Source organism: Phacochoerus africanus, chromosome 8 (assembly GCF_016906955.1).
Source record: "Phacochoerus africanus isolate WHEZ1 chromosome 8, ROS_Pafr_v1, whole genome shotgun sequence".
Taxonomy (NCBI): Eukaryota; Metazoa; Chordata; class Mammalia; order Artiodactyla; family Suidae; genus Phacochoerus; species Phacochoerus africanus.
Genome location: NC_062551.1, coordinates 45,429,748 through 45,456,898, shown reverse-complemented (window position 1 = coordinate 45,456,898; position 27,151 = coordinate 45,429,748). Strand labels below are relative to the sequence as shown.

Below are 27,151 nucleotides of genomic sequence, written 5' to 3'. Positions count from 1 at the left end.
CAGCAAGATAGAGCTGTCAATACTACAGAGGAATTCAGCTGTGTGTGGAAAATATCATCTCAGTTGACTATGACTACAAAGAGGTCACTTGCAGTAATACTGCTGAATTTTAGGCTTAAATTATATCCCCTATTGCTTATAAATAACTTCATAGAGATTATACTTCAAAGCAGTATAATAAATAAGGGAGTTCTCTTGTGGTGTAGTGGGTTAAGGGTTGGGCATTGTCACTGCAGCAGCTCAGGTTGCTGCTGTGGCATGGGTTTGATCCTTGGCCTGGGAACTTGAACATGCTGGGGGGGGGGGGCAGGAAAAAACAGAAAGGCAATATAGAAAAGTTATTATACATAGAAAGAACTATCTATCCTACCAGGGCATGCAGCTAGAAGGAGCAGAGTGCCAGACATCTAGATACAACTTAGAGGAGTTTTTCCAAAAATAAAGGGACTTAGTTTACATCATTTAAGACAACAGCTCAGGGGCTAAACATCTATCTATCCAAAATTTCTCACTTGCTTAGAAGTTGCATGAGTTCTGAAGTTTCTGTGGCCCACTGGGTTAAGAATCCAGCACTGCAACAGCTGTGGCACAGGTCTCAACTGCAGCATAGGTTCAATCCCCGGCCTGGGAACTTCCACATGCCTTGAGTGCAGCCAAAAAAGGCTGCACGAGAGGATTCAAATGAGAAAAAGAAATGATGTTCAACCAATTAGGAAAGACAGATAAAACCCAGAATTCTTCCCCACACCTGATGCCATGCCATTAACCCCAAAGCTGAGCTCTGGAGGGGCATGACAAAAGCAGATATAGAACAAGGGGGTAAACTGTGAAGTTCCTGCTAGGAGTCAGACAGGCATCCAGTCCTGGGTTGGGAGACAGCCTGGACTCAAACCTTGCAGATCCTGGAGTTCCCGCCATGGTTCAGTGGTTAACGAACCCGACTAGTATCCATGAGGACATGGGTTTGATCCCTGGCCTTGTTCAGTGGGTAAAGGATCCAGCATTGCCATGACCTCTGGTGTAGGATGCAGACTGCTCAGATCCCATGTTGCTGTGAGCTGTGGTGTAGGCCAGCAGCTATAGCTCTGATTCAACCCCTAGACTAGGAACCTCCATATACTGTGGTGCAGCCCTAAAAAGATAAAAGTTAAAAAAAAAAAAAAAACCGGAGTTCCCGTCGTGGCGCAGTGGTTAACGAATCCGACTAGGAACCATGAGGTTTCGGGTTCGATCCCTGGCCTTGCTCAGTGGGTTAACGATCTGGCGTTGCCGTGAGCTGTGGTGTAGGTCACAGACATGGCTCGGATCCTGTATTGCTGTGGCTCTGGCATAGGCCAGTGGCTGCAGCTCCGATTGGACCCCTGGCCTGGGAACCTCCATATGCCACTGGAGTGCCCAAGAAATGGCAAAAAGACAAAAAACAAAAACAAAAAAAACCCCACAAATCTTCAGATCCTGAAGAAAAGTAGCTCTACAGTTTATTGACTTATCTTTTAGTTTAAAAGCCTTATGTATTTTGTATAGTATTTGACTATAAAAATAATATAAAAATTATTAAATCAATGATACCTTAGATTGGAAAAAAAAAAAAAAGTGGTCCTCCCACCAGCCAAGAGTGTCCAGTGAAGAAAAGAAATGTGAACTGGATCAAACAGTGACAGGAAAGCACTTGTTACCGTGATGTGGTACCAGGCACTGTGCTAAGTGCCATATGTGTATTATCTCAAGTGACTGCCATCAACTCTGTGAGGTGGGCGGCATTGTTCCGTCTTACAGATGGGAAAACTAAGGCTCAGAGAGGGAAAGTCACACGAGCAGAGCAAGAAGCCAGACCCATGCAGGTCACTGCATGGTGACCAACTGCCATGCAGGGCACTGCTGAGTGTCCCTGGAGTCACACGTCATGGCAAGTGCTGATGGCAGAGAGGGAGGCTGTGGTACCTTCAGGTTGATCCACTTCTCCAGCACCCTCTTCTCGTTGAACTGGCAGAGGAGGCCCGAGTAGGACACACAGAAGGTACTGCCTGCCATTTGGCCCCGGCCACACGCCACACCACAGAAGACGTTGTCATGCAGCTCACCCAGGATGCCTGAGCGCCCCACGAGGGGCACCGTGCCCATCACCTGGGGGCAAAGCAGGGCCCAGTGAGACACCATCCCATGGCCTAGCCCCCAGCAAGGTCCTAACGGGCTTCTCACGACCAGTGGATATAACACAGCCCAAGAGAAGGCTAAGGAACTCCTCCCAATGGAGGAGGGAAAGACAAACAGAACACACACTTCTGGACAGAGGCTGGAGGCAGCAGGCCAGGAACAGGGTCTGATGCCAGGGACCGGCAGGGGAGAAGAGGGTGCCCAGCAGGGCCTGCCAGTCAGCCAGCACCTGGAGAGCAGGCCCAGAAGAAGGCAGACCCCTGAAAAGCCACCCAGCCTCTGAGACCAATGCCCCCGAATCTCAGGCACAAATGGGAGCCCCTACAGCTCCTGACAGGTCTCCCTGGGCCCAGCTGAGATGGCGGGGACAGAAACTCACCTTAGCTTCGGTGGATACTTCCAAGAACCAGAACCTCACATGCCGGTTCCCGACAGTGACAAAATAGCTGCTGTCCTCTGAGAAGGAGAGCGCGATGACCCTGCAGGATACCTTGTTGGATGCCACCACGATGTCTTTCTGGAAGGATCAGTGCAGAGGAGTTCGCATCAGACGGTTTGAGCTTTGCCCTCAGCTGTGCGTCTCCCCGCGCCCCCCTGCTCGAGTCTGCTTTCCTCGGGCCTCCTCTGTGGGGAACCCTACATGAGGCCCACTTATCAGTCCCAACACGGAGGAGACTGCGGCTTGGAAAGGTTCCCACATGACAGTAAGTTCCAGAGCTCTCCTCAAGAGTCCACACAGAGTGTTGAGGACAGCCACAGCTGGGAAGTAAGGACAACACAACCCACGCCGCCAGTGACCTGGACACTGCCAAGCCCTTCACAGGAGAAGGCTGGGAATCCCTGCTACAGTCCTACCAGGGAGGTGCTTCACCCCGACCCTATCATGTTCAGAGGGGATAGTCACACGCTCAAGGTGACAGAGCAGGTTAAGAACAGAGCCAGGACGTGGTACCCACTTCTGCCATCTCCATGTCTTCCAAAGCCTTCCAGCATATCAATTCTGAGTTCTCACCCCTCAGTGAAGCAGAGACTATGATACCCTTTTCACAGAGGAGGAATCAGACTCAGAGAGATTAGGTCACTTGCTCAAGGTCACAGCTGGTCAATATAAAAAGAATTACACATTCTACCAGTTGAGAGCTTGTCAGCTCAGTCAGTGGCCTACAGTAAGTGCCTAGAATAGGGATCGGCATGTAGCAGGTGCTCAATAAATACCTGGTAGCTAAACGGGCCTTTTACCAGGTTGTCTCAGCGTGCTCTCTCTGTGCCCGAGGCGCAGGTGCTCGGCGGCTAGCTGCCCACCCCTCCCCCGCCCCCGGCCAGCTCTTACCTTCCAGTCCCAGACGTTGAGCACCATGTCGTGCTGGTAGCCCATGGACACAATGTGCTTCATGTTGGGGGAGAAGGCCACGCAGGCCACGCCGTACTTGTGGCCCAGCATCTCCGCCACCTGATTCTTCTCTTCGACGTCCCAGATGCGCACAGCCGGCCTGTGCCCATTCTGGGGAAGATGGGGCCATTTATTGCGGCTGGGTTCTGCACCAGGCAGGCCTTGAGGGGCTATCAGGGCTGAAGCTGGCAGTGCCCCAGGGTGTGCCCAAAAGCCACCTCCCCCATCTTTTCCAGCCAAGGAAGGACCTATTCCAGGGACTCCTCAGGCCTGCTGGGGGCAGAAGGAATGCCCCCGCCCCAAGTCCCTTCCCACCCACTCAATCTTGATGGTGACTCACCTCCCCCGTCACTATGTACTTCCCATCAGGGGAGAAGGCCAGAGCACTCAGAGACTTCCTGGGGACAAGCAAAGGGGGTGGCCACTGGATCCACCGACGGCGGGCAGCCAGACGCCAGCCTGGCAGTGCTCATAGCACTCCGCCCACTCCTCGCTCCCAAGCCTGGAACTGGCCAGGGGAGGTGAGCGCCAGTAGCTCCCACAGAGCCAATGCTTTGGGGAGAAGGGGGCAGTGGCACAGGGAAATGGGGTTTTGTAAAGACACAGGCTCCTTCTCCCTAAAACCCCAAACCCTGATGGGGTAGATGCTGTATGGAGACCCCCCTCCCCCTCCCTCAGCAGGGCTGGGCTCCCTAAGATCGCACCCACCACCCTGTAACCTTGAGACAGTCAGATGCAGGAAATGGTGCCGACCTGGCCTAACCATGGAGGTGGTGCTGATGTGAGGACCTCACGGCTAAACACTGAAGGTGTCGTGGCAAACCCTGAACCTCAGCACGTTTCTCTCCCAGCCAGCGCGCACCGGCCCGGAATGACCCGGCTTGTTTGCATGTCTTGTGGCAGTGAGGGCACTGTTCCCACACTATGCTGTTTTTGTTTTTTCTCTCCCCTCTCTCTTCTAGTCTTGCTTTTAACTCTGTCCCTTCACCGTCTAGTCATTTTCCCCCTCATATGAGTAACTGGTGTGCAGATAACAAAGTAAATGCCCTGAAGTGAGTCACTGACAATCTCACAGAACATTTAACACCATCAACTTAACCCTCTATCACTCCTTAAAGTAGCAGTCAAGGAAAAGGAGCCAACGTACAGCACAGGGAACTGTACTCAATTATCCTGTAAAAACCTCTAACAGAAAAGAATCTGAAAAAGATTGATGTGTATGTTCTATAGATCTCTATCTCCACACAGCTCTATCTTCATATGTCCATATCTGAATCACTCTGCCGTACACCTGAAACTAACACAACATTGTAAATCTACTATACTTCAATTTAAAAAAAAGAAAAAAGAGGAGTTCCCTAGTGGTCTAGTGGTTATGACTTGGTGCTTTCACTGCTGTGGCCCAGGTTCAATCCCTGGTCTGGGAACTAAGATCTCACATCGAGCTGCTATACTGTGCGGCCGGGGTAAAGAAAGAAAGAAAGAAAAAGAAGAAAGTAGCAGACAAGGTGTGCTGCCTATCCAATATGCACTCGTCCTCCCTCCTCACCAACAGAAGCCCAGTTTTAACTGGGGTGGCAATGTCCCCAGGTGGAGTACATTTCCTCGCCTCCTCCGCAGCTGCAGAGGCTCAGTTGCAGGATGTAGTCTGGCCAGTCGAGAGGTAGGCTGAAGTGCTGTGTAGGACTCCCAGGAAAGCGTCCCAAAGGGAAATCTCTGCCCTCCTCCCCACTCGCTCCCCTCTGAAACAAGGACATGACAACCAGAATTCCATCCTGGGCCATGAAGGGACCTTAAGAACAGAAGCCTCCCAATAAGCAAGGTGAACAGAAAGATAGAAGGAGTGGAGTTCCTGGCGTGGTGCAGTGGTTAACGAATCCAACTAGGAACCATGAGGTTGCGGGTTCGGTCCCTGCCCTTGCTCAGTGGGTTGACGATCCGGCGTTGCCGTGAGCTGTGGTGTAGGTTGCAGACGCGGCTCGGATCCCGTGTTGCTGTTGCTGTGGCTCTGACGTAGGCCGGTGGCTACAGCTCCGATTCGACCCCTAGCCTGGGAACCTCCATATGCCGCGGGAGCGGCCCAATAGCAACAACAACAACAACAACAACAACAAAAGACAAAAAAATAAAAAAATAAAAAAATAAAAAATAAAAAGAAGGAGTGAGGTGCCTGATGCTGGCAGACACCAGCCCCTAAGTGCCTGCTTCCAGACTTCACGCCCAGGAAGAGCAGGCCTTTGTGTTTGAAGCCATGCCTGTTGGGAGATGTCTGTGGTGTGCGGCTGCTCCTAGCCCGACTACTGCATGCCTGACCCTCTGCCAAATCCACCTGAGCATCACCACACAGGTCACTGAGCATGCCCTGTGAAGTCAGGACCCTCATTAGCCAGTTCTGAGATAAGGAGACTCAACACAAGGACATCCTGCCAAGATTACTCAACCAGACAGGGCACATGAGAATTCCCTGGGGAGGATTTGAAAAATGTCAAAGCTATCGTGTTAAGACTAGTGAATGAAACTTTGGTAAGAAAGAGGATAATATCTGCCTCGTTTCAGAGAAGCTCCTCACCAGAGACTCACTAATCCCAAAGGGGAAAGAGCAGCTTGGGGTGGAGAAGCCTGGCTGACACCACCCTCATGAGGGGCTCAAGGTGGTCATCGCCAGTCATGGACAAGACCAACATCACACACCTCCTGACCGAACGCACTGCGCAGGATCAGAAATTCCTCCCGCAGTGTTCGTGCAGAACCTGAGTCTCACCACGAGGACAGAGCAAACAAACCCCAAAACTGAGATGTTCTACAAAACCCCCGGCCTGCAGTCCTCAAGGGTGTTAAAGTCATGAAAGTCAAGAAAAGATGGAGCCGGAGTTCCCACTGTGGCTCAGTAGGTTAGGAATTCAACTAGGGAGTTCCCATGGTGGTGCAGAGGAAATGAATCTGACTAGGAACCATGAGATAGCTGGTTCGATCCCTGGCCTTGCTCAGTGGGTGGAGGATCTGGCGTTGCCATGAGCTATGGTGTAGGTCGCAGGCGCAGCTCAGATCCCTCGTTGCTGTGGCTGTGGCGTAGGCCAGCAGTTGTAGCTCCGATTCAACCCTTAGCCTGGGAAATTTTAGATGCCATGGGTGCGGCCCTAAAAAAGAAAATATGGGAGTTCCCTTTGTGGGGCAGTGGTTAACGAATCCAACTAGGAACCATGAGGTTGCAGGTTCGATCCCTGGCCTTGCTCAGTGGGTTAAGGATTCGGCATTGCCGTGAGCTGTGGCGTAGGTTGCAGACGTGGCTCGGATCCCTCATTGCTGTGGTTCTGGCATAGGCCGGTGGCTACAGCTCCAATTAGACCTAGTCTGGGAACCTCTATATGCCGCAGGAATGGCCCTAGAAAAGGCAAAAAGAAAAAAAGAAAAAAGAAAAAAGAAAAGATGGAGGAGGGGAGTTCCCTGGTGATGTAGTGGTTAGGACTCAGCGCTTTCACCACTTTGGCCTGGGTTCAATCCCTTGTCTGGGAACTAAGTGCATCAAGGCACTGCAGGCCACAGCCAAATATAAATTAATTAATTAAATGAAATAAAAAGATGAAGGAAACTGCTTTAGACTGAAGGATACTGAAGAGACAACTCACAGCAATGCATGATTCCGGGCAGAATCTTTTTTACTGTAAAGGACATTCTTGGAACAAATGGTAAAGCCTGAATGAGGAGTAAATGGTGGTGATGTGCCAATTTTAATTTCCTGATTTTGCTAATGCATTTTGGCTTTGAAAGATTTTGGGGGGGGGGGCAGTAAATTCACACTCAAGTATTTAGAGGTTCAGGAGCATCAGGTTTCAACTACCCTCACAGTTCAGAAAAAAATGACTACATCCATAGACAGAGAATGATAAAGCAAATGTGCTAAAATGTTAGCATTTGGGAAATATAGGTGAAAGGTGTGGTGGTGCTCTCAGTACTATTCTTACAGGTCTGAAATTACTTCAACATAAGTTTAAAAATTGCCCATGGTGATTAGGCCTTACTCCAGACTAAGTGATTCAGCTTCCTCTGGGAGTGAGGCCCAGGGATCAGGTGACTCTGAAATGCAGCCAGAATGAAAACCTCCACTCTAGCCACACCACCTCCTGAGACAGAGCCACCAGTGATCGAGAGCGGATACTTCTCTCTCTCTCTGCTATCTGCTTCAGATCAAGGCCACCTACCCCACTGCCTACAGGAATCGGAGGCAACAGGGCGGATTACAGAAGGGTTGAAGGGGGGCTCTGATAAATGCTACTAAGCTCCAGACCATCCCTGCAATGGGGGAATGGGGGCTCTAGAGACCTGAATCTCTCATCTGGATTTTTGTGGAGAAAACTCTTAAATGTTGTCCGCTAAGTTTGATACTTAAGAATTCTGTCAGCCAAGTCTGGGGCCTCTCATTTGTGATTACTGCCAAGAAGTGTTTCATCTGAGACACAGAGTGAATAAATGCTTAAGCCAGAATTGGAACCCACCTCTCCCCTCGCCATAAGTGACAGAACCCACAGTCAGAGCCAAGGGTCCCAGAAGCTCCTTCCAAGAGGGAATCTGTATCTGCCAAACCATACCTAGGGACCTTGCTTTAGGAACCGTAAGGGAAAAAGAAAATCCACATCTTCTCTGTCTAGCTAGAGTGCAGATGGAGAGCCAGGCTGAAGGAGCTAAGCTTGAGCTATCTGTGCAGTATTTGTGGAATAAAAAGTTGTAGTGGGCCGCCTCCCAAGGTCACAACCCAGTTGGGACCAAAGACCCAGGAGGACACAGTGATCAGTCAGCCCAAGGAAGACCCTGGGCACCAACTTGGGTCTGCTCAGGTCCAGGGGCCTTCCCCAATGAACTGGCAGCAGGAGGGATCTTTCTAAAACCCCAAACACTTTCATTCAGCAAACAGTAAGTGCCATCAACATGCTAGACACTGATCTAAGGTACAGGGACACACACAGAAATTAACTACGAGACATTCCCTGCCCTCAGAGAGCTCACACTGTGGAAAGAGACAGTAAATATCATCACTGAAGAAATTATTAGACAGCATATCAAAAAGGATCACATTTTGCGGGGGCGGGGGGGGGGAATAAAGCAGGAAAGGGAGACACAGCGCTGGAGGGCTAGGCTGGGTGAGGCACGGTCTTAGCCTATGAACGCCCTCTAGTGGCTCGTCTTTGCAATCAGCATGGCAGCCAACCTGGCCCCAAGGCCCGGGACCATGGCTTCTGCTGGTTCCAGCCTCACTCCCCTTCGCCCACAGAACCCTGACTGCTCCACAAACAACCTGAGATTCTTAAGCACTGCAGGGCCTTTGCTCTTATTCTTCCTTCTGCCTGGAAAGCTCTCCCCACACCTTCACATGGTCACCCCTTGACTTTCTTCAGCTCTCAGCCTTAGGGAGGCTCTGAGATGGCTTCCCCTTCACTCTCCACCTGTGAACTTGCCCTAACACATGCCCATCATTTCCTCCACAGCGACAGTCCTGGTCGGCTAGTAATCTGCCACCTAGCTTAGTCTGTCTCCCGGCAAGAGCAGACTCACTGCTGTGTTCCCATCACCCAGAAGAGTACCTAGCACTATGGACCTTGTCACTGAACCACTGGGTGAGTGGGTGGGGTGGAGTCACTCACAAGCGCTTCCAGGCAATGTGGGGAAGGAAGGATGTGCCAGGACCCTGGTCACACCCCTACAGCATGCCCAGGCCCCAGCTTACCTGGCAGTATTCAAAATGTGCTGCTGCTTGTTCTCCTTAGGGTTCAAAATCACCACCACACAACTGGGGAGAAAAAGAAAAATATGCTCAAAATGAGGAGAGTATTGGGTCCAGGAATGATTCTATTCTCAACACAAGAGCCCGCATATAAACAAGGCTCTTTCCAAACAGATACTTCTCTCTTTGGTCTCCTCCTCCTCCTCCAGGCATCTATGCTGAGAACTCTAGGGTGCTTAACATCACGATTAATATATCCTTAAACAGAAGCCAACACTTCCTCTGTCAGGCTCTGGGCTAATAAAGATATACTGTGTACAATTTCTTAAAATCCTCACAAATGCCAGGTGAAGTCAGGAATCTTAGTCCCATTTCACAGATGATGAAACTGAAGCCCAGGAGTTCCCATCGTGGCACAGTGGTTACCAAATCTGACTAGGAACCATGAGGTTGCAGGTTCGATCCCTGGCTTTGCTTGGTGGGTTAAGGATCCAGCGTTGCCGTGAGCTGTGGTGAAGGTCACAGACGTGGTCGGATCCCGAGTTGCTGTGGCTCTGGTGAAGACCAGTGGCTACAGCTCCAATTAGACCCCTAGCCTGGGAACCTCCATATGCCTCGGGAAGCGGCCCTAGAAAAGACAAAAAGACAAAAAACAAAAAACTGAAGCCCAGAGAGGGAGGTCCTTTGCCCAGGGCTCCCTAGCAGGTCAGGGACAGAGTGGGGCTATGACTCCACACCTGTCAGATTCAAGAGACCACCCTTGTCCTCTATTCTGGCTGCTTCCCAAAGACTCAATAACAGATACCGGTTGTCAGGAATTTCTATGGCCCTGCCCTACCCTACAGGGGTGAGGGTCCCTCTGGTACCTAGAAGAGTGCCAGGCTAGACCAGTATTTATAGAACAAACAGGTGCAGATGCCCTTCAGTTCTCTCAACTAACTACCCAAGAGAAGGGTAGCACTAGTTCTATTTAATAGACGCAGAGGCTCAGAGAGAAACGTACATGGTGGAGCTGGGACATGAACCCAGACTGCCTGACATCAACCATGGCTTGGATCTTAACCACCTGTCTTTGGCAGAATCTCTGCCCCCTCCCACCTGCAGTCACAATAAGGCTTTTTCATGGCACTCACACATGCCAGGTACCGTTCTAGACACAGAGGGGCCGTGGAACCCTTCCTAAGCCCTCAGAAGGAGGCGGCATTATCTGCAATCTACAGCTGGAAGAGCTGAGGCCCAGGGAGGCTCACCAAAGACTTCAGGCTCTGAATTCAGGATCAGAGATTAGAGGCCGAGGCCCACCCACTCACTCACCCTGCTAGGTAGGCCACGTGGCCTGTGCCGGGGTCACAGGTTAGGCCACTGCTGTTCTGGGCTGTGATGCCAAGTACCTTCTCAAGGGATACCTGCAGGGAAAAGGCCGAAATCTGAAGCACCTGCCCCAGCAGGCCCCACATGGCACAGCCACCTCCCACCCTGTTACTTCCACCACCTGCCTGGAGCTCCTAGAGGCATCTACCAGTGGCTAATGCTTGTTCTCCTCAATGCTGCTTTGACAAATATACTGCTGGGTGGAGGACACAGAAGGATGAGGAAGGTAGACAAAAAAAAGCCCCTGTCCTCTCAGAGCTCACATTCTGGTGGTGACGGGATGGCGGACACAGAAAATGAACAGAACAAATAGGTAAAATAGATGTCAGGTAGGAGTGAAAAATTAAGCAGGGAAGGAGATCAAGAGGACAGAGGAAGTAGAGAAAGCCTCACTGAGGATGTGAGTAAGTCTTCAAGTATTTATACGGATGAAAGACTTGAGAGCCTGAAACAATCCAAGGAAGAAGGCACTATCATCACACCTATTTTACAGATGAGGATGCTGAGGCACAAGGTACCACACCTGCTGAGTGGCAAGGTTGGGTAATACAAAGCCAGGCAGTCTCTGGATTCAAAGCCAGCACTTTGTGCAGGGAAGACACAGCAGTGAGCAAAAGTGGGTACCGTCCATTCCACCACTAAATTCAGTCTAGAGGTTCAACGAGTAAAGAAAAAAGTGAATGATGACATTTAAAAATTTAAAACTCTCTAAGCAAAGTAAGCCAAATGAGCCAGTCCCCATCATGCTTGATTAAACAACTTAGACTAGGGACTAGTAGAACGGTGGTATTTTCATATTTTGAAGAGACTAATTTCTAAACATTATAAAGTAAAACATTCTCTGGAGTTCCCGTGGTGGCGCAGTGGTTAATGAATCTGACTAGGAACCATGAGGCTGCGGGTTCGGTCCCTGCCCTTGCTCAGTGGGTTAACGATCCAGCGTTGCCGTGAGCTGTGGTGTAGGTCACAGACGCGGCTCGGATCCTGCGCTGCTGTGGCTCTGGCGTAGGCCAGTGGCTATAGCTCCGATTGGACCCCTAGCCTGGGAATCTCCATATGCCGCAGGAGCGGCCCAAGAAAAGGCAAAAAGACAAAACAACAACAACAACAACAACAACAACAAAATTCTCAAGTGAGATGTTGGCCTCAGAAATGAGAGGCTGAGTCCTCGTTGTGGCACAGCAGAAGCGAATCCAACTAGGAACCATGAGGTTTTGGGTTTGATCCCTGGCCTCGCTCAGTGGGTTAAGGATCCAGCGTTGCCGTGAACTGTGGTGTAGGTCGCAGATGCGGCTTAGATCTGCTGTTGCTGTGGCTATGGTGTAGGCGGGCAGCTGCAGCTCCGATTCGACCCCTAGCCTGGGAACCTCCCTATGCCACAGGTGCGGCCCTAAAAAAACAAAAGACACACACACACACACACAGAAATGAAAGACAAATATAGGATAGTAATAACAAATATTTTTTGAGCATTTAACCAGGAGCCAGGCATGTCTGAATACCTGCAACTGTATTCACTTATTTAAGGCTCACAATAATCCTGTGATATGGTCCTTATCATCATCTTCATCATCTCCACCTTATGGATAAAGAAAAAGAGGCCCTGAGAGGTAATCTATCTGGAAAGAGCAGTGCCAGGACTAACCCATACAACCAGGGAGTGGCACTCACATTGTTTTTTATCTGTTAATCAGCACTACTGGGCATTAGCATGGCTAGTCTTTTTTTTTTTTTTTTTGGCCACACCTGTGGCATATGAAAGTCCTCAGGCCAGGGATCGAACTTGCACCACAACACAATCCAAGCCACTGCCGTGACAATGTGGAATCCTTAACCCGCTTCGTAGCTAGAAGATTTTTGCAAGCTGGTTGGACTCAACATCACAAACAAGAAAAATAAATGACACCAATCACCCAAAATTCACAGTCATAAAAGTAGTAACTAACACCAACCCGGTACTTGCAACGTGCCATGTGTTTTTTTTTTAAGTACTTAAGATACATGAGCTTATTTAATCCTCATAAATACCCTATAGGAACATTTATATTATTATTCCCATTTTACAGATGAGGAAACAGAGGCACAGAAAAATTCAGGAAAGAAAGAGGAGTTCCCGTCGTGGCTCAGCGGTTAAGGAACCCAGCCAGCATCCATGAGGACATGGGTTCGATCCCTGGTCTTGAGCAGTGTGTTAAGGATCCGGCATTCCCATGAGCTGTGGTGTAGGTCACAGACTCAGCTTGGATCCTGGGTTGCTGCGGCTGTGATAAAGGCCAGCAGCTACAACTCCGACTGGACCCCTAGCCTTAGAATCTCCATAAGCTGTGGCGTTAAGGTTAAAGCCTAGGCAGTCTGGGTCCAAAGGCAGTGCTCTGAACCACCTAGCTATCCTGCCTTTCTGAAACTACTATTGTGATTCCTCTCTTTATACACTTTAGAGCTCACAAGGCACTTTCAGGAACATACAAGGTAAGAGTTATGAAGTACAGGGTGGTGGGATTAAGGTGGATACCTGCTTTAGGCTGGGGTTCAACAAGGCATCTCAGGGTAGGAATATTCAGGCTGAGACTCAAGGGACAGGAGCCAGCCAGGTAGGCTGCAGCAAAAAGCCCAGAGAGAGGACTCACCAAATACCAACGCTAGGAGGCGGAAAAGAGTTTGGAGCCTCAGGAAAACAGTAGGCAGGCCAGTGTGACTGAACCTCCGTGAGAAGGAGGACAGAAAAATGTGGCCAAAGAGGGGGGCAGGGGCCACTTGCCCAGAGCCTTGCAGCCAGGAGTGGGTGACAGAATTAGAGTGTAGCAGGAAGCCCTGTGGCAGGAACAAGGCCCACAAGCAGCTACCATGTATCGACCCTTTATCTGGACTTTGTGCCAAGTAGGTCATATGCGCAATTACAGTTCATCTCCCTGAAACATCATGGTTACTGTTATCTCCATTTTACAAAAACAGATTTTGCAACTCAAAGAGTTGGAGAACAATTTTTTTTAATTTCTTGTTTCTTTCTTTCTTTCTTTTTTTTTTTTTGTCTTTTTGCTATTTCTTTGGGCCACTCCCGTGGCATATGGAGGTTCCCAGGCTAGGGGTCGAATCGGAGCTGTAGCCACTGGCCACAGCAACGCGGGATCCGAGCCGCGTCTGCAACCTACACCACAGCTCACGGCAACGCCGGATTGTTAACCCACTGAGCAAGGCCAGGGACCGAACCCGCAGCCTCATGGTTCCTAGTCGGATTCGTTAACCACTGCGCCACGACGGGAACTCCAATTTTTTAAAATTTCTGCTGTGCTACTGGAATTTCTTCTACCTACTCTAAAATTTTGCTTCTGTGTTTCAGGATTTAGGGAGCTGTTCTATACCGCAGTCCTCCTCAGCCCGCCCTGGAAGTGACGCCGTATCGCCATCTGTCCCTCAGATTTTACAAATATTACTCACATCGTCTCCATAATTTAGGGTGGCAACATGGATTAAGAATCCAATCTTGGTAAGGAAGAAAGAAAGAAAGCAGGCAGGAGGTTAGGGAAGGCAGGGTGGAGCTGAGGGAGAGCTGAAACAGGTAGGATTTGAGACTGAACCCTGGTAGACTCCCTAAAGATCTAGTGCAGGGTGAGGTCAAAAGTCGAAGGGCCCAGACAGGCGTCTAAAGGTGACTGAAGGGATAAGCAGGAGGAAGACAGGACTAGGAGGTGATTAGCAAAATTGAAATGCGCTCCAAGGGATAGGGCCTGGGAAGAACTCCGGGAATTTCTCCAAGGACTAAGGGTGGGACCAGGGGTTGAGAGGTGGGACTAGGAATAACAGGCAGAAGGGGGAAGGGACAGTGGGAGGAGCCCTGGATGAGGGGGCGGGACTTAGGGGACAAGGCGGGCCAGAGAGCTGCTAGGGGATACCAGTTGGGGTCTGGTGGGCGGGGCCAAAGACCTAAGGCAGGGCCAAGGGAGACCCGGGGAACTGAAACTGGGATGTACAGGGCCAGCAGCTCCTCACCCGGTTCTGCACCGCGTCCTCTGGCGCCGCTGTGAGTCGCGTCCGCCGCCGTAGGCAGAGCGGTGGAGCAGGGGGCGGGGACGACTGGGCCCTCCGCGCCGGAACTCCCGCCATGATGGTTGGCAGCTTCTCGACTGCATCGTTCCGCACGTAGCCTCCGGTCCCCAAGGCCGCCATCGTCGCGCCAGGGCCGGGCGACCGTTACACGCTCAACTGCCGCCGCCGCCGCCGCCGCCGCCGCCGCAACCCATTCGAATAGCGAACCTCCGCGGGAAAGCCGGCGCTGCAGCCAATTGGACACGGCAAACCGTCCTCTGGCCAATCTCAGGGCTGCCGGGCGGAGCTTTTGACCAATGATAGCTAGGAGGCGGAGCGGAGGGTCTGATATGGAGTAGCCACGGTTTGTCAGCTGGATGCTTGAGCTGGCGCTGTGGAATATTTTAACCCTATCTGTGTTTTCATCATTCACAAAATACACAGGCTTTAACCTTTACGAGGCTACTACCAATCCTCACCTCGTTTTTTGCTGCCCTCCACCAGGGCGGCTATCCGCGCAGTGGCAGTCGCCCGGATGTAAGCGTAGGGCGGAGCCGACAGAGACTGAAGAGCAGATTCAGAAACGCCGTGTCGCCACCTGTCCCTCAACAAATAAAGTCCGGGTGACTAAAAGCTGGCTTTGCGCAGACGTATTCTTTTCCCCATTTGCCACGTGACGAGGGCGTAGCTAGCTAAGAGGCTGGGCGCGTAGTACGCAGGCGCTCCCCTTTCCCCCACCACAACCCCCCGGCACGTGACCAGGCCCCAAGGGCCATCACGTGAGACAGGCGGAGAGCTGGCGGGCGGGGTAGGGTTCGGCGGCGCCTGGCGAGGACCAAAGTGCGTCTGCAGACCAGGCAAAACCCAATTGAGTTGGACAGCCATGCCCAGGTACTGCCGGGCTCCGAACTGCTCCAACACTGCGGGCCGATTGGGCGCAGACCACCGCCCGGTGAGCTTCTACAAGTGAGCGCAAGCGAGGGGCGGGGCTTAAGGGAGGCGGGGCCCTGTGGGGGCGGTGCCGACGATAAATGCTGCAGTGTGGGGCACCTGGTCCAGCTTGCTGGCGTTTAAAAGCAGGGTTACCGGGCTCAAGAGACCTTATTCCCAGAGTTTCACTGGTAGTAAATACTACACATGCAAAGGTGCAGATGTGTGAACCAAGGGTAGATGATTAACTGCAGGTGGTGAACCGGACGAGCAGAAGAATGGGAGGGCTGTTTGTAGAGAGAAGTGAGATTGGTCCAGACTCAGTAAAAGGCTACAACTGCCCACTCGCCCTATCCCCGAATTTGAGGCGTCTCAAACTCAGAACGGCCAAAACCTACGGCATTATTTTGTATCTCTTAAGTCTCCCATTTCCTTTCCTGTCTTTCAGGCTAGAAACCCTTAGAATCATCCTTATTTCTTCACTTTTCTCACACTTGAGAAAATAAAAATTAGGTTAAACTGTAAAAAAAAAAAAAAAAAAAAGGAAAAAAACCCTTGCCTTCTCTTTAATTTGGTTGGAATAACACACAGAAAAAGCCAGCTGAATTAATAGGAAAAAATACTTCTTTTTTTTTTTGTCTTTTTGTCATTTCTTGGGCCATTCCCACAGCATATGGAGGTTCCCAGGCTAGGGGTCGAACCGGAGCTGTAGCCACCGGCCTACGCCAGAGCCACAGCAACGCGGGATCCCAGCCGCATCTGCGACCTACACCCCAGCTCACGGTAACGCCAGATCCTTGACCCACTGAGCAAGGCAAGGGATCAAACCCGCAACTTCATGGTTCCTAGTCGGATTCGTTAACCACTGCTCCACGACGGGAACTCCCTAGGAAAAAATACTATATTTTTCTCAGGGACGTGCTGCGAGTGTAAAGTAACAAAACTCTCCTTCTTAAGTGACTACTACTTTCTTTTTTCTTTATTTTATTTTATTTTTTGGCCACACCTGCAGCATGCAGAATTTCCCAGGCCAGTGGTTGAACCCGTGCCACAGTAGTGGCCCCAGCCCCTGGAGTGACAACACTGGATACTTAACCACCTGTGCTACAATGGAACTCTTGACTACTGCTTTCTTACTAGGAAGCTTTGTTCTTTAAAATCATAGGCTATCACAAATTTTGCTGTTTGAAATTACATCAGTAAGAAAAAAAAATCTTACTAAAGGCCTGGAGAAAAAATCGCTTTGACACAGAGAAGCAGCCTTGATTTATAGTCCAGGTGCAGAGCTTCAGGTAAGGAGTTTCTGGATACAGTATTCCACATATATCCAAACTTTATTTCTTCCTAAGGGACAGACTTTGGGCCCACTTTGCAATGCAGGTCTGATGTTGATCCCCTTACACACAGTTCTATTTTGCTTTGAGTCTATCCAAATGCTATTTCACTTAGATTTCACTTGAACTCCACCCATCCCCCCAACCACAAATAATAATTCTTTTCCGCTTTGATGAAACTCCCCACAGTACCTCCCTCTGGTGTGCAGTTTCCTTATTGCCACGGTAAGTAATCCTGACTTGCTTAGACTACAGGTCTTTCCCTGGGGGCCTTAGTCTAAGTGGGCCAGGAAACATTCCTTTTTCTTTCTTTTTTTCTTTTTTTTTAGGGCCATACCCACAGCATATGGAAGTTCCCAGGCTAGGGATTGAATCAGAGCTACAGCTGCCAGCATACACCGCAGCCACACCAGATCCAAGCCATGTCTGTGCCCTACACCACAGCCACAGCAATGCAGGATCCAAGCTGCATCTGCAACTTACACCACAGCTCATGACAATGCCAGATCCTTAACCCACTGAGTGGGGCCAGGGATCGAACCTGTGTCCTCATGGATACTAGCTGGGTTTATTACCACTGAGCCACGAGAACTCCCAGGACACATTCCTTATCCAGTCCATCAGTAAATCCTGTTGACTCTCCCTTTAAAGTCTCTCCAGAATTGACCACTTCTGACCCTCTTCTTTGTCCCCATCATGGTATTGGCCACTGTCATCTCTCAACTGCACTATTTTAGTAGCCTCTCCATTTGTCAGCCTGCTCCACAGACTGTTTTCCACATGCAGTCCCAGGGAACCTGTCAACCCCTGAGTCAGATCAGGGCTTGGATCCCTCCCCTGGTTCCCATCGGACTCTGTAAAAGACAAGAAACACAGCTGGCACAGGCAGAAAACAGGCCTACAAAGCCCTGCAGGAACTGGATCCCCACTCTCTGTATGACCTCATCTCCTCCTTCCTGCCCCTTACTCACTCCACTCCAGTGTCACTGGCCTATTAGATGTTCTTCTAGCACACCAGATGCATTGTTGCCCCAGGGCCTTTGCCTGTGCCATTACCTCCCTCCCCCTGAAAAATTCTTCCCTTTATGACCACCTCTCTAACAGTGAGGATGAAAATGATAACCCTCTCCCAGTTCATGCACATTCTTCCTGTTTGCCTCCTGCTTTATTTTTCCCTTTAACCCTTACCACTGTCTGGCACACCACATATTCGATAGTTTCACTTTGTGTCTCCTCTACTAGAATGTCAACTCCATGAAGGCAGGGATTTTTGTCTCTTATTCCTTGTTGTGTCCCCAGTGCCTAGAACAGTACCTGGCACAGAGTGGGTGCTCAGTGAATATTTGTTGCATGAATTTAGTGGATGCATTTTAGATGGGACCCTCAGGAAACCTAGCACTCTGTGCCCCAGCAGTCCCTTGCGGGACCCTGGTTGAGGGTAGGAGGTGTGCAGAGACGTCTTTGTACCAGAATAAGTATGTCCAGACTTGCTTTTCAAAAATATATCACTCTGACACTGTTTATTAGTTTAGCAACTCTGAGTGTCTCCTGGAGTAAGTAAGCCCCTGCTGGACACAGAGGACCCTGACAGAGCAGGGGTCAGTCATTGAAGAATTGAGTTCACGACTTGATTCTTTTCTTCAGCACCACTGCCCCCAGTCTAGTCCATTAACCCATCCTTTGACTCTACCCTCCAGCACATCCCCATCCTGCAACAGTCCCAGCAAAACCCCTAATACCTTGGCAGTACAGTTATGGATGCAAATGGCAGAATCCTGTTAGAAAATAAGGAGAGATGATGGAGTTCCCGTTGTGTCTCAGCGGGGTGAGAACCCGACGTAGTATCTGTGAGGATACATGTTTGATCCCTGGCCTTGCTCAGTGGGTTAAGGATCCAATGTTGCCATGAGCTGTGGTGGAGGTCACAGACTTAGCTCAGATCCAGCATTGCTGTGGCTGTGGTGTAGACTGGCAGCTGCAGCTCCGATTCGACCCCTAGCCTGGGAACTTCCACATGCCTCAGGGGTACAGAGGTTGGCTGCCCAGCACTGGTGTGGCAACACCACAGTCACCAGGGTTGAGGGTCCCATCTTTCATAAGTCATCCTTTGGCTGCCAAGTGTCCCAGCCATCATGCCATAGTATTCTTGGTAGGGAGTTGCCATAGTATTCAACTCTAAATGGAGCCCGTTCCCTTAAAGGAGTCTTCCCGGAAACCCCACCCAATGGTGAGTTCTTCATTAACTGCAGAGGAGGCTGGGAAGTGTGGTCTTTTAGCTGGGCATTTAGCCACCCTGAAGACATTTTGAGTTATGTTAATGAGGAAGAAAAGAACTTCTAGCAATACTCTAGATAGGCTGGCCAATGAGACTAAGGTATTTTATTTTTTAAAAAAAGGAGAGAAGGAGTTCCCGTCGTGGCGCAGTGGTTAACGAATCCGACTAGGAACCATGAGGTTGCGGGTTCGGTCCCTGCCCTTGCTCAGTGGGTTAACGATCCGGCGTTGCCGTGAGCTGTGGTGTAGGTCACAGACGCGGCTCGGATCCCGCGTTGCTGTGGCTCTGGCGTAGGCCGGTGGCTGCAGCTCCGATTCAACCCCTGGCCTGGGAACCTCCATATGCCAGCGGGAGCGGCCCAAGAAATAGCAACAACAACAACAACAACAAAAAGACAAAAGACAAAAAAAAAAAAAAAAGGAGAGAAGATAGTTCCCGTCATGGTACAGTGGAAACGATTCCGACTAAGAACTGGGTTGAGGTTGTGGGTTTGATCCCTGGCCTCCCTCAGTGGGTTAAGCATCCGGCATTGCCGTGAGCTGTGGTGTAGGTTGTAGACACAGTTCAGATCTGGTGTTGCTGTGGCTCTGTCGTAGGCCGGCAGCAACAGCTCTGATTAGACCCTAGCCTGGGAACCTCCACATGCCACAGGTGCAGCCCTATAAAGACCAAAAAAAAAAAAAGTGTTCCTGCTGTGGGTTAAGAATAACAGTCCAACTGCAGCAGCATAGCTCACTACAGAGGTATGGGTTTGGTTCCCAGCCAGGTGCAGTGGGTTAAAGATTCCGGCGTTGCCAAAGTTGTGACTCAGGTTCAACCCCTGACCCAGGAACTTCAAAATGTCATGGGTGTGGCTGTAAAATAAAAAAAGGAGGACACTGGTTGGCCACTGAAGGTAGATTTTTTAGAGGAGCACAGTTCCCATTATAACTGTTGCCATCCAAGAGTTGCTGCTGTGACACAACAGGATCAGTAGCATCTCTGCGGCACCAGCATGCAGGTTCGATTCCCAGCCCAGCACAGTGGGTTAAAAGAATCTGGTGTTGCCACAGCTGCAGCGTAGGTCACAACTGAGGCCCTGATATGATCTGTGACTCCGTATATCACAGCCAAAACAGACCAAAAAACAAACAAACAAAAAAACACAAAAAAACCCAAAACCCTAAAAATATTCCCAACCAGAGAAACAAAAGCAAATTGGAGTTCCCTGGTGGCTCAGTAGATTAAGGATCTGGTGTTGTCACTGCTGTGGCTTGGGTTCAATCCCTGACCTGAGAACTTCCACATGCCATGGGTGCAACCAAAGAGAGAGAATAAAATCAAGACCAAGTTAGCAAGAGATTTTTTTTAATGATACTACTTTCCTCCTTTTCTCCTTCAACCCCTTCATATTTAAGGTACCATCCCAGATACCTCACACAACATCATATGTATTCTGGCCAATATTCACCGGCTAGAACTTAGATACATGGCCCCACGTACTGCAAAGGAACCTGGGAAATAGTTTAGCAGGGCACATTATGGCCTCAAAGTTGGAGTTTTTCATAAGGCAGAAGAAAGGAGTGGCTATGTTGGAACCAGTTGGCAGTCTCTGCCCAGGAGAGGGTGGGAAGTGCGGCTATAAGGGGTTTCATGTGCCTGAAGCTGACAAGAGCATTTGGATCTTAGACTGAGGCTGAAGGAACTGCCGCAGCCAGAATTCCTGGCTCTGTGCCTGGGCTTCTGCTCTTCGGATACCGTGGCTCTTCTTTGAGTCAGCCCTTCTGTCCACATTCACCAGCTGGCCCCCACTTCCCTCTCTGTCTGCCTTTTGCCTGAGAAATCTTGCTTTCCCCCCAACAAACCAACCTTCCTCATCCCATCCACCTCCTCCCCACTATGGCCTCTTTAATTTCCTATGTGTATTTCCCAGTGTGAATGCAGATACAAGCAAATCTGAATACATGTTATTTCCTCCCTCTATTTATTCATTTCCTGTGGCTGCCATTACAAACTTGGTGCCTTAAAAGAGTAGGGATTATTCTCTCACAATCCAGATCGGTTTTACTGGGCCAAAATCAAGGCGTCAGCAGGGCTGCATTCCCTGGGAGGCTCTTGGAGACAATCTCTTCCTTGCATCTTCCAGTTTCCGGTGTTTGCAGGCATCCCTTGGCTTGTGGCCACATCACTCAGTCTCTGCCTCTGGTCACGTTGCCTTCTCCTCTTTTGTCTGTGGTAATATATTCTTCTGCTTCCCTCTTATAAGAATACTTGTGGGGTTCCTGTTGTGGCTCAGTGGAAACGAATCCGACTAGTATCCATGAGGATGTGGGTTTCATCCCTGGCCTTGGTCAGTGGGTTGGCGATCCAGCATTTCCGTGAACTGTGGTTTAAGTCACAGATGCGGCTCAGATCCTGCGTGGCTGTGGCTGTGGCTGTGGCCAGCAGCTATAGCTGCAGCCATAGTTCCCACTCCCTCCAAAAGAGATCCAGGTCCTAAGGCCTAGTACCTATGAATATTACACTTCATGGCCAAAGATGTGAGGGTCTTGAGATGGGGAAATCCTAGATTATCCCGGCTGGCCCTAAATGCAATCACAAGTTTTTTGGGTTTTTGTTTGTTTGTTTTGCTTTTTAGGGCCACACCCTTAGCATATGGAGGGTCCCAGGCCGGGGGTCCAATTGGATCTATAGTCGCCAGCTCATGCCACAGCCACAGCCACACGGGATCTGAGCTATATCTGTGATCTACACCACAGCTCATGGCAACACCGGATCCTTAACCCACTGGGCGAGACCGAGGATCGAACTTGAAACCTCAAGGATACTAGTCGGGTTTGTTAACCACAGATCCAATGATGGGAACTCCAAAACTGAGTTGTTTAAATGAATCTTTATGTATCATCATTCAATTATACCAGGCCATGAACATTTTGCTAATGGCTTTCATCCACCTTCCTCCCACATACTTTTTTTTTTGTCTTTTATCTTTTTTTTTTTTGTCTTTTCCTATTTCTTGGGCCGCTCCAGCGGCATATGGGGATTCCCGGGCTAGGGGTCGAATCGGAGCTGTAGCCACTGGCCACAGCAACGCGGGATCCAAGCTGCGTCTGCAACCTACACCACAGCTCACGGCAATGCCGGATCCCCAACCCACTGAGCAAGGGCAGGGACCGAACCTGCAACCTCATGGTTCCTAGTCGGATTCGTTAACCACTGCGCCACGACGGGAACTCCTGTCTTTTATCTTTTTAGGGCCGCACCCACAGCATATGGAAGTTCCCAGGCTAGGGGTCTAATCCAAGCTACAGCTGCTGGCCTACACCAGAGCCACAGCAACTCCAGATCTGAGCTGCATCTGTGACCTACACCACAGCTCATAGCTATGGATCCTTAACCCACTGAGTGAGGCCAGGGATCGAACCCAAAACTTCATGGTTCCTAGTCAGATTCGTTTCCACTGCACCACAACAGGAACTCCCCAACTCCCACATACATTTTTAATTCAGTATTTTAAAGTAAATTCCAGACATTTAAGTCTTTTATTCATGAATATTTCAGAATGCTTTTCCAACAGATAACTTTTTTTTTTTTTCCTTTTTAGGATGCACCTGCAGCATATGGAGCTTCCCAGGCTAGGGGTCGGAGCTGCAGCTGCTGGCCTACACCATAGCTCATGGCAATACCAGATCCTTAACCCACTGATCAAGGCCAGGGATCGAATCTGCGTCATCATGGATGCTGGTCAGATTCGTTAACTGCTGGGCCACGATGGGAACTCCAAAGATAACAATTAAAAAAAAATTTTTTTTTTTAATTTAATGGCCACACCTGAGGCTAATGGAATTTCCTGGGCCAGGAATTGAAACCGAGCTATAGCTGTGACCTACCCACAGGGGCAATGCTGGATCCTTTTTTTTTTTTTTTGTCTTTTTGCCTTTTTTTCTAGGGCCGCTCCGGTGGCATATGGAGGTTCCCAGGCTAGGGGTCCAGTCGGAGCTGTTGCCACCGGCAAACACCAGAGCCACAGCTATGAGGGATCCAAGCCGAGTCTTTGAGCTACACCACAGCTCATGGCAACACAGGATCCTTAACCCAGTGAGCAAGGCCAAGAATTGAACCCACAACCTCATGGTTCCTAGTCGGATTCGTTAACCACTACACCACAATGGGAACTCCAATGCTGGATCCTTTGACCCATTGCACTGGGCTAGGAATAGAACCCACACCTCCACAGTGACCCCGGCACTGCTGTCAGATTCTTAACCCACTGAGCCACAGCAGGAACTCCCCAACAGATTGTTATTTTAGATGCTTAAACCAATATAATCATCACACCTAGCAAAATTAATTTCTTATAGTTATATGATACTCAGTTCATGTTCAGTTGCTCACAACTGTCTTAAAACATCTTTACAGAATGATTTGTTGCAGATCAAGTCCACATCTGCCTTTGGGTTGATGTTTCTTAAATCGCTTTTAATCTATATTCCCATCCCTACCCCCATTAATTTGGGATCACCCACATACTAGATTTGTCCAGTTTTTGTAAACTGCTCCCTTAGATCCACAGGGAGAACAGATTTTGGGGGGTGGGAGAGTGGTAGAGAGTGGTAGTGGGCAGGGAGACCAGGAAGGAGATTGTGGCAAAAACCCAGCCAGGGAAGGCTGGAGGCTGAATGGGAGGGGCGGAGAGGTGGGCCGATGCCGCAAAATTAGACGTGGGTGGGAGGTAGAGAGCCTGGTTGGGAGGCAGGGCCTGATCCAGGGGAGGCAGAGGTTTGGAGCCCAGAGACCTCTGGGTGTACGAATCCTCAGGGAGGGGTGGGCTTAGACCTGATACTGCTGACCCCGCCCCCCTGGCAGGTTCCCACTGAAGGACGGCCCCAGGCTGCAGGCCTGGCTGAGGCACATGGGCCTTGAGCACTGGGTGCCCAGCTGCCACCAGCACCTGTGCAGCGAGCACTTCGCCCCCTCCTGCTTCCAGTGGCGCTGGGGGGTGCGCTACCTGCGGCCAGATGCTGTGCCCTCCATCTTCTCCCCGGCGACGTTCACCGAGGTGAGCTCAGTGAGGTCCCACTGCTGGAGTCTCGCCCCTAACCCTCCACTCCTGAGAAAATCTCCCTGGGAGCCCCGCCCTGATGTCCTCTACCCCCCACCTTGTCTTCCAGAGGCAAGAGAATTGCGGAAGCACCGAGAAACCAGTCATGCCTCCGCCTCCGCCGGAGGCCACGTCCCTGTTCCCTGGCTCAGCTGGCCCGGCCCCGGGCCCCGTCCGCCTGGTGGTGCTGGGGCCAGCATCCGGAGGCCCCGAGGCCCCAGCCACCGTGATCCTGACTCCCCTGCCCCTTCCGCCGGTTCCCGCGGGGCCGCGCCCTGGAGTCTCGGCCCAGCACCGCAGGGCTGGGCTGCACGCGGCGCTGGGAGCGCTGCAGCGGCGGGTGCGGAGGCTCCAGCGTCGCCACGAGCGGCACCAGGGGCGGCTGCGGGCTCTGGAACAGCTGGCGCAGCAGCTGTGCGCGGAGAGCCTGCTGGCACGGGCGCGCCAGGGCCTGCTGCGCGCGGTGAGTGCCCCGCCCGGCCCGTGTTTAAACATCAGAACGTTTCATCCACGTTTCCAAATTTCTGGCTTGAAAAAATCAATCTGGTATGTCAAGCAACTATTGATCGGAGCTGAGTAGTGGCCGCTCCATTTATTAATAATAATATTTAAGAAGCCCTTACTGTCTGCTAGACACAGAGTTAATAACTCATGGAAAATCACTGTGACCTTGTTATTGACCCTGCTCTTCTCCCCATTTTCCATGGGAAAAAACTGAAGCACAGAGTGGTCTGGTAACTTGGCCCAAGTCTGGCAGCGGGTCCATGGCAGGGCCACGGTGTCTGGCCAGAGAGGAGGCCTGTGCTCTCCTGTTGGAGAGCTCCCTGCCTGGCCCCTAGAGAGCTTTGCAAGTCTATACTAGAGTCTCCCAGGCACTGTCTAAGGCCCTATTTTACTGCTGAGTATTTTCCAGGGTTGGAGACGGAAGGGATCATGTTGTAAAAACTCAAAATTTGACCAGGTCTTTCTCCTGCTTAAAACCCCAAGGTCAAGCTTGAGGTCCCAGGGCTCTTGTTTTGCTCGGAAGAGGGAGGTGGGAGGGGGTTTCAGAAAGCCCCTGAGGTGCCTCTGTAACTAGGATGTATCAACCTGACAGCCTGGTTGGACCTGGCCTGCAGATATTATTCTTTTGGCTTCCATAATGCTTTAAAATATTTTCTGGTCCTTGTTGAAGGCTCAGCAGATCTAGCAGCCCTGGGTTCATATCCCCAAAGAGTAGCAGTCAGCTGGAGCTGCAGTGGCTGTCCCTGCAGGCTTTCGGTTTGAGATTGTAGCCTGAACCTTGCTGGGGCACAGGAGGGATGTACGGTGGGGTGGGGCAAGGAGAGAATTCAAATTGGGGAGTTCCTGTTGTGGCTCAGCAATAACAAACCTGACTAGTATCCATGAAGATGAGGGTTTGATCCCTGGCCTTGCTCAGTGGGTTAAGGATCCAGCGTTGCCATGAGCTGCAGTGTAGGTTGCAGACACAGCTTGGATCCCAAGTTGATATAGCTGTGGTGTAGACCAGAAGCTGCAGCTCCAATTCCATCCCTAGCCTGGGAACTTCCATGTGCCAAGAGCGTGGCCCTAAAAAGCAGGGGCGGTGGGGGGGGATTCAAACTTGGGCCTGGGGCTCTCCATGCACTCTGCCATGGCCCCTGGCTGACAGTGTCTCTCTCTGCTTCCCCTGCCCCATCCCATCCTCAATCTCTTCCTCTCTCTCCCCCACATCCATCTTTGTCTTTCTGCCATCTTGTCTGTCTCCCCACTTCTCTGCGTCTCTCTTCATCTGCATCTTTCTCTATCGCCCGTATCCATGTCCCTGTCACTCTGCCCCTGAATTTCTCCCACCTGCATGTCTCTCTCTGTGTTTTTCTTCCCCCGCATCTCTCTCCCTGTTTCTCTCTACCTCTTTGTTCTCTCCCGAATGTCTCTCTGGTCCTCGCATCTCTCTCCTCATGCCTCCCTCTGCCCATTTCTCTCTCTGTGTTTCTGGGCACCCCCCTCCCACCTCCCCCTCTCCCACTTTTTCCTTTCCTCCTCCCTCCTGCTCCCCCCTTCACTCCCCTGTGTCCTCTGTCTTTACACTACTCCTTTGCCGGGGACGGCCTAGCTCCCTGGACCCCAGGATTCCCAAGCCTTCACCATCATCTGTGGAGGGGCTGACATTGCTGTGGTCCTAGCCCAAGGTCCTGCACCTCCCACGCTGGATGCCAAGCTTGAACTCCTGGACTCTCAGACTCCCAGTGCATAAGGACCAGGACAGATAATGTCACAGGATAGATGACAGAAGACAGAGAAGAGAGAGGCATCACACATGGGCTTGGCCCAGCCCCAGCACCCATGCCTGGGGCAAAGCAGTGTCTCCTTCAGTGCCTGGCTCCCGCTACCTCCTCCTAGGGACCCCTTGAACCTTCGGGCTGATCCGGGCCCAAGATCCCTGTCAGCAGTGATTACCCTGGGTGTCAGGTCCCTGCCAACTCCACCTGGAATCTTTGCAGTCAGTAAAACACCCTCAGGAGTTTCCCATTGGCTCAGCAGGTTAAGGATGTGGCATTGTCACTGCTGTGGCTCAGGTCACTGCTGTGGTGCACATTTGATTCCTAGCCAAGGAACTTCCACATGCCCCTGTCAAGGCCAAAACAACAACAACCCATCAGAGCAGAACAAGGGTTGTTTGGAGAGAGTTACATCTGGTTCTGAAGAGCCCCTTGCACCTTTTGCCAGGCCTAGTACCAAGCTGGGAATACAGGAGTGAACACAGCTGACCGAAGTCCTGTCCTTATGGTGCTCACACCCTGCTTGAGTAGATGAACTAGTAAACTAATAAACAAGATAATTTCAGATGGCGATAAGTGCTATAAAAACTGAATGAAAATGAACGGGCTGGGCAGTG

General features: G+C 50.7%; 2 protein-coding genes across 11 annotated transcripts in view; one reads left to right on the top strand and one right to left on the bottom strand.

Moving 5' to 3' along the window:
• WDR62 (WD repeat domain 62) overlaps positions 1-15,331 on the bottom strand; it is a 54,144-nt gene extending 38,813 nt beyond the window's left edge. For 2 of the 7 annotated variants that reach the window (XM_047794034.1, XM_047794033.1), the window contains exons 1-7: positions 14,619-15,331; positions 10,575-10,666; positions 9,264-9,326; positions 3,885-3,942; positions 3,485-3,655; positions 2,534-2,671; positions 1,942-2,124 (exon numbers count right to left, since the gene is read on the bottom strand). In XM_047794034.1, the coding sequence (XP_047649990.1) occupies positions 1,942-2,124; positions 2,534-2,671; positions 3,485-3,655; positions 3,885-3,942; positions 9,264-9,326; positions 10,575-10,666; positions 14,619-14,795 (882 nt within the window). In that variant the 5' untranslated portion in view covers positions 14,796-15,331. The remainder of the gene's footprint in view (positions 1-1,941; positions 2,125-2,533; positions 2,672-3,484; positions 3,656-3,884; positions 3,943-9,263; positions 9,327-10,574; positions 10,667-14,618) is intronic. The other 5 variants (XM_047794030.1, XM_047794028.1, XM_047794029.1 and 2 more) reach the window with 4 other exon arrangements.
• Positions 15,332-15,385: 54 nt separating this feature from the next.
• THAP8 (THAP domain containing 8) lies at positions 15,386-27,107 on the top strand. Of its 4 annotated transcripts, none has more exons than XM_047794039.1 (4): positions 15,386-15,606; positions 24,039-24,231; positions 24,344-24,819; positions 26,369-27,107. In XM_047794039.1, the coding sequence occupies exons 2-4, from the start codon at positions 24,085-24,087 to the stop codon at positions 26,436-26,438; spliced, it is 693 nt and encodes a 230-aa protein (XP_047649995.1). In that variant the 5' UTR covers positions 15,386-15,606; positions 24,039-24,084; the 3' UTR covers positions 26,439-27,107. The 4 variants fall into 4 exon arrangements, with proteins under 4 accessions (XP_047649995.1, XP_047649993.1, XP_047649994.1 ...); XM_047794037.1 differs by having other exon boundaries at positions 15,387-15,620; XM_047794038.1 differs by having other exon boundaries at positions 15,389-15,620; positions 24,344-24,736.
• Positions 27,108-27,151: the final 44 nt, after the last annotated feature.

What these genes read in the sequence shown, in the direction of transcription:
- THAP8 (XM_047794037.1), top strand. Translation starts at nt 15,538, where the DNA reads ATGCCCAGGTACTGCCGGGCTCCGAACTGCTCCAACACTGCGGGCCGA. An exon ending in CGCCCGGTGAGCTTCTACAA is followed by an intron (nt 15,621 to 24,038) that starts GTGAGCGCAAGC and finishes CCCCCCTGGCAG; the next exon opens with GTTCCCACTGAAGGACGGCC. An exon ending in CCCCGGCGACGTTCACCGAG is followed by an intron (nt 24,232 to 24,343) that starts GTGAGCTCAGTG and finishes CTTGTCTTCCAG; the next exon opens with AGGCAAGAGAATTGCGGAAG.